Source organism: Ursus maritimus, unplaced genomic scaffold, assembly GCF_017311325.1.
Source record: "Ursus maritimus isolate PB19 unplaced genomic scaffold, ASM1731132v1 scaffold_17, whole genome shotgun sequence".
Classification (NCBI taxonomy): domain Eukaryota; kingdom Metazoa; phylum Chordata; class Mammalia; order Carnivora; family Ursidae; genus Ursus; species Ursus maritimus.
Window position 1 is genome coordinate 46236826 of NW_024424119.1, and position 12070 is coordinate 46248895.

General features: G+C 49.2%; 1 protein-coding gene across 5 annotated transcripts in view; it reads right to left on the reverse strand.

Moving 5' to 3' along the window:
• The window catches only part of CDK5RAP2 (CDK5 regulatory subunit associated protein 2), a 162496-nt gene that overhangs the window by 38027 nt on the left and 112399 nt on the right, over nt 1–12070 (reverse strand). For 4 of the 5 annotated variants that reach the window (XM_040631799.1, XM_040631797.1, XM_040631796.1 and 1 more), the window contains 3 exons: nt 9514–9636; nt 4761–5337; nt 2714–2946 (listed from right to left, as the gene is read on the reverse strand). In XM_040631799.1, the coding sequence (XP_040487733.1) occupies nt 2714–2946; nt 4761–5337; nt 9514–9636 (933 nt within the window). The remainder of the gene's footprint in view (nt 1–2713; nt 2947–4760; nt 5338–9513; nt 9637–12070) is intronic. The other variant, XM_040631798.1, reaches the window with a different exon arrangement.

Below are 12070 nucleotides of genomic sequence, written 5' to 3' on the forward strand. Positions count from 1 at the left end.
ATGATCTTTTAGCAGGTTTGTTTCTCACAGTGGTACGGAGGGGCAGTTCTGGGCCTGTTTGTGTGTATTACAGAGAAGTGAGCACAGCAGCAGACACACGATGTTGTGAGAACCGGGATCCTCACTGCCTGAGACGGGAAACAATACGGAAGCAGGAAGAGCAAGAAAGGACACAGTGGGCTGCACTGGAACGGCAGGCACTGCTGTGAAGTAACAACTTTTTAAATAAATTTCACACGTGTACGTATGCATGTGAGATATATCCTAGTTCTGTCTGCTCAAGGGCCTAGAAACAATGAAACCCCAGTAGCAATAAAAACACCCAGCACCAAAACATGGTTTTTAAATAGCATCGCCCTTTAAGATGAACCAGGGCTCCTTGGAGAAGTGGCTGATTCAGGGGCAGGGACAGTATCAATGAGGCTGGAACATCTTTTTTCGTGCCAGAGAGTACAGATGTGCTCCCCAAAAAGACGGAGACCTGTCAGAAGGAATTGCCACTTGCCAAATCTCAATCAATTTGAGCAATAGAATGACAGGCTGAATACCAGCCCACTGAATAAGCAGCTACAAGTCCACAACGTGAATAAACAAATAAGCAACAAACATACAAACAAAAAGGGGACATAAAGGGAGAGCTCATCCTTCCAGCAGATGCCATCTAACAAAAAATGAAGAAGGAATGACGGTATGAGGGAAAAAATCACCATACTGCCACCATCGCAGTGACAGCTGAGCAAGGAACATCTAGTAAATCTGAGGTAAACGTCTGAAGAGGAACCAAATATTTCCAGGGTTACAAAGTACTCCCCACTGATTACTTATATATTACACAGGGAAATACTGTCATTTATAGCAGAGAAACCGGACACACATCAGCTCACCCAAGTGATCCAAGTTCTTTTCACCAACAATGGAACAAACCGATGGCACGCACCTCATAAACACGGTACCGCGAGAACATTATACTTATGCAGGTTTCTTGCCAAAACCACACAACTAATCTCATCAAATGTATCTAAACCAATCCTAAAGAAACAAAAGATAATCCCAAATTGGGGCACTGGCCTAAAGTCTAAGAATAGGTCCACGTCATGAAAGACAAAGGGCGAAGGAAAAGGTTAAAGATAACCAAAGACACGTGACAACTACATGTAATGTGCGGAGTGGGTCTTGGATCGGAACCAGGAATAAGACTCATAAAAGACACTATTGAATCAATTAGTGAAGTTCTAATATAGACTGTATATGAGATAATGATACTAGGTCATGGATTTAACAATGGCGCTGTGGCTGTATAAAAGAATGTCCTCAATGGGAGGGGCCGCACGCTTTGACACTTCTAGGGGGAAGGGGGAAAGGGACATGATATCGCCAAGCCACCCCTGGAGGGCTGATGATGATGGTGATGATGATGATGATAATGTCAGGCTCTAGGGTAATAATAATAATAATAACAATGTTGGGTGCTTGGGGGGTGCCTGCCTGGCTCAGTTGGGGAAGCATGTGACTCGTGATCTCAGGGTCATCAGTTCAAGCCCCATGCTGGGTGTAGAGATTACTTAAAAATAAAATCTTAAAAATAATAATAATAATAATAATGTGTACATACACACACGTGTGTATATACACAGATGGTCCCTGACTTTCAATGGTGCAATTTACAATTTTCAACTTTAGGACTGTGTGAAAGCAACAGGCATCCAGTAGAGACTGTACTTCAAATTTTGAATTTTGATCTTTTTGCGGGCTAGAGACATGCGGTACAACCATCCCTTGTGATTCTGGCAGTGGCAGCGAGCCACGGCCACCCATCAGCCACACCATCACAAGGGCAAATAACTGATACAACCAGCCTAGACCGACACGGCCATTCTGTTTCTCACTTTCAGTACAGCCTTCAACGAAGAACACGAGACATCCAATACTTTCTTATAAGACGGGCTTTGTGTTAGAGGATGGCGCCCGACTGTAGGCTACTGTAAGCGTTCTGAGCACGTTTACGGCTGGGCGAAGCTATGATGCTGGGTAGGTTAGGTGTGTTAAATGCATTTTTTGCTTATGATATTTTCAACTTTATGATGGGTCTACTGGGATATAACCCCATCATAAATTGAGGAAGATCTGAATACAGAGACAGAGAAAGAGAAAATGACAAAACAAATATGGCAAAACTGATGAAGCCAAGTAAACAGTATAAAAGAACCCCTAGTCTCAAAAAAACTGCAAATGATTATTTTTTTTATTTCCATGCAATAACATCTATTAAAGTACCTACCACACAGCAACTGTTTAGCAAAGGTTCTCTTTCATCCTTCCTCTAACAACCCCTGACCCTTGAATATACGTTTTTCACCAATAAATGTCTGCGGTTTTTTGTTTGCTCATTTTGCTGAGTGTTGCCAACATTTAAAACTCATGAGTTCTTACCCCCGCCCCCCAAAACCCGATTTCCACCCTCTCTTGAAAATTTAGAGCAACCATGGGCGTGGGGCAGGTGTGGGGGGCGGTGCCTCGGCAGCCAGACCCTGGGTCCGGAACAAGCACAGGGAAGCCATCGCTGGAGGGCACCGTGGTCAGCGTGGCGCCGCTCTCACTGCATCCGAGCAGAGGTAAGGGCCACCGAGGAGTCGGTTCCACCAGGGCCCCCCAGGAGAAGTCCTGGATCAATACGTGGTGTGTCTTAAGACTCACGATCCACTGCCCCACTTACCGTTGAGAAACAGCTTTTCCAATTTCTCGAGCAGCTCGGCACATTGATTCAGCTGCTCCTGGAAACCCTCGGCCACGTAGTGATCCACGTCGCTGGCCTGCAGCAGCTGCTCAAACGCCTTCATCGTGGCGTTCATATGTTGCCGGTAAAGGACGCAGATGCCGTGGCTATCCTTAATCTGCTGTCTTTGAAGGGAGAGCTCCCTGGCCTGGGACTGAACTAATGAATCGTATCTGATAAAAAAGGGGGGGCAGGGAGAGAAAATGCTTGTACCATTTTAGAATTGAATTTTTGTGACCTTAACACTAATTGGAAAAATGACAGAGCACAATTTTTAAAAGCCTGCAGCTGTACAAGTATACATATTCTAGAAAAATTGGAAGTCTGCAAGGTCACTCCTTCGATTTCAAAACAGCCAACAAATGCTGGAACAAAGGTTCTTCTGCAATATTTTTAACCTTATAAAGCCCCCAATTACAGTACAGACTGGCAAGAACTCAGGAGGACAATTAGTTTCCATACACTCTTCAAAAATATTATTCTGAATTATAGAAACAAGTGCTCCAAGGGCCAGGGGACCCACCACAAATTCTCATGAAGAACAAAAAAGAAACTAACACGGGAACACAAAAACGGGACTCTTTCCTCTCGACTGAAAGGTCAGGGGGTAATCGTAATCCTAACGACCATTTATGGAGGGTCTATGACCCGTCATTCAGGGCATTAGTTGTTTTTGTATAAGTTAACTGCTCCCTGCAATCTCCGGACAAATGTATGCACCTCCTCGTTTACAGAGAGGAACCGGACTCAGAGATCGAAAAGTTAAATGGGGAAGGTTTCAGACTCAAACACAGTCTTTCCTCAAAGCCCGTGCTTTTTTGTACAATACTACCTTCCTGACACCACATCTGCCTTTTCCCGTGTGAGCACACGAGAACTCACAGGCACGCAGCGAAATGTAAGTTAAGGAAAACGTGGCTCCTATTTACCGTGACCACAGTCACCCAGCCCCCGCGTGGCTTGGCAAAGATGCTGACCCTTCATAAACGTGTTCCCCCTTCCCTGAAATGAGGGCAGCACATGGGGCTGCTGACCACCTTTGCTGGCGAGTGTGCGCCTACGGGTCATGTGACAGCTGCGCTGAAGGTGGGGCGGTTTCTCGGGTGAGGAAGGACACGAGGACTAGGGTGGGACACAGTGGGCTTGCGCACTGGCCGCGGCTCGGAGCAGCACCGTCGCTGTCCTCGGGCGGTCTGCTCAGTCACGGCAGCCTCTTTGAGCCTCAATTCCTCATGCACAGAAACACATTTAAGAACACCTCCTTTCCGGGTGATTCTGAGGATTAAGAAAGTGCCTACTTGGGGGTCTGACTCGACTGCCTTTCAATAAATACAAGCTTCCTCCCATCTTGCTGTTTCGGAAGGCTTGAAAAAATTCACCCTGGCTCCTGACAATTCAGAACTAGTTCTGAATGTTCGTCTCAAATAAGTGACGAATGAAGGTCAACTTCGCAAACGATCGCTTTTCTGTCATGGCTCATAAAGCAAAACTGTACATATCTCTGCCCGTAAAACATGACCTAAGAATTCTCTTTCTATGCAGGCTTATTTCTCTAAGATGACCTGAAAGGGTAAAGATATGGAAACTATTTATATTCTTCCCACCCTGCCTAGGACATCAGTTTCAGTCCCACAGTAAAAGCCAATAATGGGCTCCAGGAGTAAACACCGCCATTCCGCAAATGTACCGCAACTCACCGAGCGGCGGGAATAAGACCTGTGCCCTGAGTTCCCAGCCTGACGAGGGCAAAATCCCCTCTGCCAACTTCAGAAGACACAAAACTAGAAATGTGTACAGCCGCTGTTCTTTGTGGCCTTACGTTCACCTCTCCACAGGGCCCAGCTGCCCTAAACCCACCGTCGAGCCTTCCCCAAGACACAAGCCCCCCCATCGCCAAGCGGCATTCCCCTGTAGCTCACCGGCCGACCTAGTGGCAACCTGGGGAACTGCAGGCTTCAAGAGCAGGAGAAGCGGCAGTGGGATGTACCTGGAGGGTGAGAGATCTCTGAACTTATTCTGCAGGTTATGGATTTCGCTGAAAAGCTCCATGTTCAAATTCTGCTCCTTCTGCAGCTCATACTCCTGTTCCACTAGCTGCTGTCTGAGGCCCTCCAGCAGCCCGCCCTGGGTCGCCTCTGGAGCCAGCTGATGAAGGACCTTCATGTGCTTCACGTAATGTACTTGGTGCAAACTGGAGAACGTCATTTCTTCGTCGTCAGTACTACCCTTGGGCTTGCTCGAGACATCCTGGCCCCCTTCTGTCCCACACAAGACTGTGAGAATGGCCTCGCTGCACTGGGAGTGCTTTTGAAGCTGAAATAAGAAATTCCGGTAGCCCTCGAGCTCAGCTTCCAAGTCACAGATTTTCTGTTTTAAGTTTTCTGTATCACTTGAGGTGTCGATGTTCTCAGACTGATGGGTCCCCATCACACTGACTTTGGTGGGAAGCTGATTCTTAGAACTCAAGTAGGCAGCTACTGAGGCTGGGCCAGGAAAATCTTCAGAAGGATTCCCTTTGCACGTTGGCAAGATGGCAAGGCCATCGGGCTGGCAAATTTCAGAGTCTGTGAATCAGACACACTTATGTCAGTACTTCCTTTGCTGAAATCTACCCCCTCTGCCCCTGCATAGCCCAACAAGCCTCTCTGACTCCAGTCCTTCTTCTTACCTCTCAATCCACCCTCTTCCTCAGAGCAACTATTCTAGAAAGTGAATTTGATCATGATAACCACCACAGCCCACCTAAAATTCATCCATATCCCCACTAAATGGAGGATTAAGCCCAAATTCCTTCTTACAGTGTCTGGGACCCTCCACAATCTAGTTCCAGGCAACCTACCCAAGAGGATCCCCTCACACCACCTACAGAGATTCCCAGAATTCCTTGCACGCACCAGGCTGTTTTATGCCTCTATGCTTTTGCATGTGCTCCTCCCTCTGCCTGGAATGTATCTGGTTCTCTAAGCCTACTCAATGAACTCATCCTTCGACACGCAGATCTAATTCTCCTTCTGCAAAAGCCCATCTTCAAATGATGCCAAACTGCCCCTCCGTCTGTGCACACAGCACCCCACACACATCGCCCTGGACACGCACGCCACATGCTAGGTGCAAACGGAGGAACGACACGGGCTGGTTTACTTATTTACATAGCAATTCGATGTTTGGATTCCTCTCTCGCTCCTTCACAGGAGGGACAGGCTTTCACCTTCACAGTCTCGGGGTCTGGTACAGCACCTCACCCAGACCGGAAGTCAGAAGGTCTGACAGATACTGGGGAGTGTGTGAAGTAACACTGAAGAGCAATAATTCTAAAACCCGCACGACTGAGGAGAGTCTTCATTTCCACGTCTAACGGGTTCCGGGAGGTGCCGCGACATCCCTGCAGTGAGCTGTTTCACTGAGGCACTACCCTGCCAGGAACTATTTCCTGACAGCTGTTTCCAAGCCCCGGACGTGCGGCCCAGCCTGTGTGAGCGATGGAGTCGCACTGCAGAGAGAAGGCGTAGCTCTGAAGTCGAAGAGAAGGGGGACCACACCCACCTTTGCCACTTGCTGGCTACATACCTGCAGTAGGCAAGCAGTTTAATGTCTCAGAGCCTCAGTCTCCCCACAAAAGATGTCTAAGCTACTTGTTGCAAGACTTGTAGCTCAGGCCCAAGTCCAATGCCTCTGTCCTCAACCACATACCACACTGCCCGTCGTCCAGGGGGAGCTCAGCTCAGTACAAGGGGTGTCTAAATCCTTAGGAGGCAGCAGGCTAGAGTAGAAAAACCCATCTTCACAACCGAACCAGATCTGGTTTCAAACTCTGGCTCTGCCACTCACTAGCTGCATGACCTCGGGCAGGTTACTTAACCTCTCTGAGCCTCAGCAGTTTCATCTGCAAAATGGGAAGAACACCATTTACTGTGAAGGGTTGTGTTTGCTGTGTTCTGAGGATCAAGGGGGACGGTATCTGCAGAAAGTGTCTGGTACACAGTAGTGAAGGAGCCCAGCTAATACTGATATTCTCTGCTTCCCTCCAACTGCTGGAAGATGGAAGAAGATGCCGATCATAGGAGGCAGGAGGCATGCAAGCAGGGGCTGCGGACCAGGGCAAAGGCTGCAGAAGCAACCATGTGGATTGGATGACAGGGTCTGGGAGAGTTCTCAGAGGGCAGAGCACACAAAAATCCTCGTCAGACTGTATATTCCAATTTCTGGGCTCTGCAACTGTTCCTCGTGGCTGTAAGCCCATTCTTATCTCTCTGTTCACAATGCAAATACTACAAAATAACTCTTTTATTTTAGAAAGCAGCTGCTACATGACCTAAAGGAAGCATTCCTAATACAGCATTTCTACTGTACAAAATTTGTGATAGTCACTGGTGTCTGCGGTCTCCCGGGGTGCAGACGTGTCATTCATCTCTGTTCTCCGGGGTCTGGCACAGGGCCTGGGGCAGAGAAGGCACTCAGTAAGTAACTGCTGGCTGAATGAGTGTAAGACACAGAGACAGAGGGAGAGATCTCAATAGGCTTTTTTTCTAATAAATCACCTTCCGAGTCAAGGAACTATCTTTGCCATAATAACCTCATGATAATGGAATTTCATGGCAAGAAGTGACGTTCGTTCACTCAAGGGAATAAAGATCAGTTTCGATGATTTTCATTAAGCAATCATCAGGCAGAGACAAGTGTAATAAGACCCACACGAATGTCCTTCTGTGATGCAGACTGTGGCCAGCTCTGACGCCTAGCTACACACACACACACACACACACACACACACACACGCATCTCAGAATGGGGGGACGGTGTGCATTCTCCTACCAACGCTTAACCTCCACTTTAAGCTTTGTTCCTCACAACACAACAATCTAACATTTACACACCTGCCCCCAATCTACAGCGGCTTGTGATTCGGCTGCGGTAAAGATCTGGTTTCTAGGCTCCAAGGCCAGTCTCTGGCACATCTCACAGCCCAGCATCGACACGGCAACCTGACTTTGCTCCTCGCAGCTCAGTAGCCCTTGGTGAAGGGCCAAAGGTGGATCTTTCATTTGAAATCACCGCATGGAGGGTGTGGGAGAGGGAGGACTACAAGCTGTATGTAGAGGGTGAACCTGCGGTTTAGCAAGGCCTCAGGACACACCGCCATGCCAGGGGCGGGCCGAGCACCACTTCCCACCTATGCTATGACTAAATGGATAGCCTTCACAACTCTGCGAGGCATCACTGGCATCCCCATTTTACAAGAGGAAATCGAGGTTTAGAGCGATAAGAGCTTGCCCAAGGGTCGGATGAGTAAGCAGCAGAGCCCCTCCCTCAAAGCCTGGCCCACTGCCTCCAACACTCTGAATGCTGCCTACTGCCTCCTGATATACCCATCCCTCCTGCAATCGCAGTCTTCCGTATCAGGGCTGCACGAGCAAGGACAGACTTCCCTTAGCCCTCAATGTAAGGGCCAATAACATCTGTGGAATCCCCTGCATTCATTTCTCAAGGATCTATCAAGGAGCTACTGAAGAGCAAAGAACAGTGAGGCCGTCACACACGGCACCAGCTTTGCTGAGAGCAGTCACTGAGCAAGTCAGTTCGAGAAGAAAATATGGGGGGGGGGGCAATTGGGAGTGTCTAAATAACTGAGGGACTCGGAAGGCCTTCTCTGGAAAGTGACACTGAAGCAGAGACCTCAAAGTGCATCAATTAAAGGGGGAACATTCAAGCAGAAGCATGTGCAAAGTTCTAGAAACACATTCAGACAAAGGAAGTTCACTAATGCTGGGGATTTGGGAGGGAAAGGGAAACTGCCAGTTAGACACGAAGCCTTTAGCAGTCAACTAGCTATGAACAAGAAATCCAAAGATGTCCCCAGGACCATTTATCTGCATTAGAGGAAATACTGCAGTTCTGGAACTTTCTACGATTCAGCTAAGGGTACTTTATTGCCTGGTCAAGTGGCTTTCTCCTCAAAACCTACAACATTCAGAAGCATGTGACCACGTATCCACCACACTGACTGGAGGCTTTGGGAGAGCATACACCGTGACTCAGTGCTTCCCCAGAGATTGGCATTCTCATAGCCGCCCCAGGACAAATTTAGGATTCCTGAAGACAATTATTTCTTACAGAGTGAATTAGGTTCAGATTAAAGGTGATTCTTTTTTTAAACAAAGGCGGAGGGGGGCGGATCTAAGGTAAAAAGAAAAAATGTCAGCATGTATTCATTCTGGTTGAATGGGAACATGAATATTCTTTTATTATCCTTTGTGCTTATCTGTAGGCTTAAGAAGAGATAGATCCGACTTGCCTGGGAACTCACTCAAGTCCCTGTACCTTTCCCACAGCCCGCACACCAGGGGGCAGCTCAGGGTCACCTCCGACCCACCCTCCCGGGCGGCAGGAGGCCAACGTTGCACCACACGGAGAGCCGCCTGTGGGGCTGGCTGTGGGGTCCCTGAGAGCATGTACTGCGCCCGTCAGGGCCCGGCCCACTGCCGGGGAGAAAAGGGTGACAAATGGACCGGTGAGCTCAGACACGCAGTCTACTATAACCCCACTCATCTGCCCACTTACCAGCTGGATGACCCCGGATCGATTCTTTTTAAAAACCTCAGCTTCCTCATGTGTTAAATGGGAATAATGATGATGTCCTAAGATGCCCGCTGCAGGGCTTAGTAACAATTTTTCTATGAAACACCCCAAGGAGTGCCTGGCACACGGAAGCTGCTCAACACACACAGGGGTTGAATTCTGACCGGTCTCGTAGCTGGTGTGCTGGTCACTGTCCCCTTCCTTGTCTCTCCAGACACAGGGCATGGTTGTAATTCCCTTTTGCTCTCCCGGGCTGTCCTGGTAGGCGGCTCCCACAAGGGGCTGGGCTATAGGCATTCACGAAGAGAAGGAAAAATAAATAAAACCATAGACTTGAAACCTAGCCAAGCAACTGAGAAGAACACAAAGATACAACAGGGAAAATAAAAACACTGGGGAGGCAAAATGCAATTTATAAGATAAAATTAATCTATCGAGCTGCCATAACAGGACATAAAAAGCATAAATATACTGCAGCTTGTCTAAAATGGTTTAAGTCCAGGCTCTCAAAAAACTATGAGTGAGAAAATGAATTCTATAGACTATGCCCACTTCTCTGGAGAAGAGAGAGGCCACAGGGTCTACTGGGCAACTGTGGGAGTAGCACCTGGTCAAGGCACCCTGGTGTCTCAGCAAGAAACAAAAACAGTGGTAAATTCATACAGCAAGTCCTGAGCCAAGTGCCAGGGCCTCTGCTGGGCTGAGTCACCTTGGTCATAAAACCTTTCCTCCCTGAAGTGTCCCTCACTTCTGCCTTGCACTGGTGTGTTTAACACACCAGGGAGCTCTCAGAAGGGAGAGACTATCTCAGTCCTCTCCATCTCTGTCTCTGTCTCCTATACCCAGCATGAGGCTGGGAACACAGTGGGTGCTTGGGGAATAGTCACTGAATGCATGAATAGATGTCCACATGGAAGGAAGGAAGGAAGGAAGGAAGGAAGGAAGGAAGGAAGGAAGGAAGGAAGGAAGGAAGGGAGGGAGGAGGGAAAGTGGGAAAGGAAAGAGGGAGGGAAGAGCAATACTGCCAAAGGCCCACGTATCTTGAAACCTCCGCTACAGTGAGCCCATGAACCTAAAGATCAATGGAAAATACCATGGACTATAGGTCATCAGAAAACCCATATGCAAGGTGTCGAGATGCTAGGCTTTACAAGGCAGTAAAGGGCACGGGCCTGGAAGTCAGGCAGGCTGGTCTGAATCTAGCTCCGGAAGTTAGTGACAGTGTGACCGTAGCCAAGTCACTTTATCTGTGAAAGTGCTGCCTCATGATAAAACGGGGATGATTACTATTCCTACCTCAAGGACTGGTAAGAAGATTCCATTACATCATGTACTTAAAGTGGGCAGTGAGTCTGAAAAAATAACAGGTGCTCATCTTATCACTGACACAGGAAGTACAAGACTCCCAGCCCTGAGCCACCTGGAAAATCTCCATGTTAGATACAGTCCCCCACCCCAGAATGCCAACTCTTTGATGGCAAAATCCCAAATAAGCTCAGTGTCCTCCCTGCACATGCACCTTGCCCCCTCACTCTAAGGGCCCGGGCTGTCTCCCAACACTGCTTCGCCTGTGGCCGCCCCCGGAGTGGAGGCCATCCCCTGGCCATCTTTCCCACAACCCCTGTGATCCCAGACCTGGAAGAGCGGGAAGAGCGTACGTGCCTTCGCTCTCCACAGACACCTCCAGGTCATGCTCTCTTCCCTAAAAGCTCCAGCTCTGCAGCTCATGCTGCCAGACCACCAGTGACGACCCACCTGCTGCAGTTGCCCGCGGTCCCGATTCTGAGTCCCTCAAGCCTCGCTGACAGCGTAGCTCCTAACTGCCCCGTGTCTCAGCACCACTCTACGGTAAAAGTCCTCGGAGCTGTCTGTCCTTGCCCTCTCGGTTCCTCTCCTGCACTGGCTCTCTGGAACGTGTGCCAGGCAGGCCTTGGCCGCACCAGGGCAACAGCTCCCTCAAGGTCACCGGTGATGGCTCCCTGTTACTAAATCCCAAGGCCAATCCTCAGGCCTCATCTTACTGATTCACAATATTCGACACAGCAAACCGGCTCTTTACTCAGCTTCTGGATGTCATCCTCTTGGGCTCCGTGCCTGCCTCCCTGGCTGCTCCTTCTCTGTCCAACCCCTGCTTACTAGAGAGGCCCAGTCTCGGTGCCTGGATCTGCTCCCTGGGTCTCCAAGTCTCAGAGCTTCAAATACCAGCGATATGTGGACATTTGCTAAATTTACGGCCCTGTATCTCCAGCTGCCGACCTGGCACCGCCACGGGGCTGGTCCACGGGCATCTCAAGAAGTCCCAAACCAGACACCGGATGCCCGCCTCAGCCTCTCCCACCTCAGGGCAGGACAGCTCCATCACTCCGATGGTTCGTGTCACCAGTGAGCCTTTCAAGCAGAGGTCGGCCTATATCTCTTCCAGAGCCAAACACAGACTACTTCTGGCTCTGCCGGCCACAGGGCCTCTCTCACACCTACTCAACTCCGCAATCGCCGTGCCCGAGCAGTCCCAAGCAGCATGCAAATCAGGGAGTGTCACGGTGCTCCAAGAAAACTTAAAAAATGGCCGGTGAGCTTGGCCCACAGGCCGTAGTTTGCCCATCCCTGCTTTAAAGCTGAGGTCGGGTCGTGTCACCCCACTTCTCGAAACCCTCCATTTCCAGTCTTATCTGCGTGAAAGCAAAGCCCGAGAATGGCCTCAGCAGGCCCTCCCGATGGGTA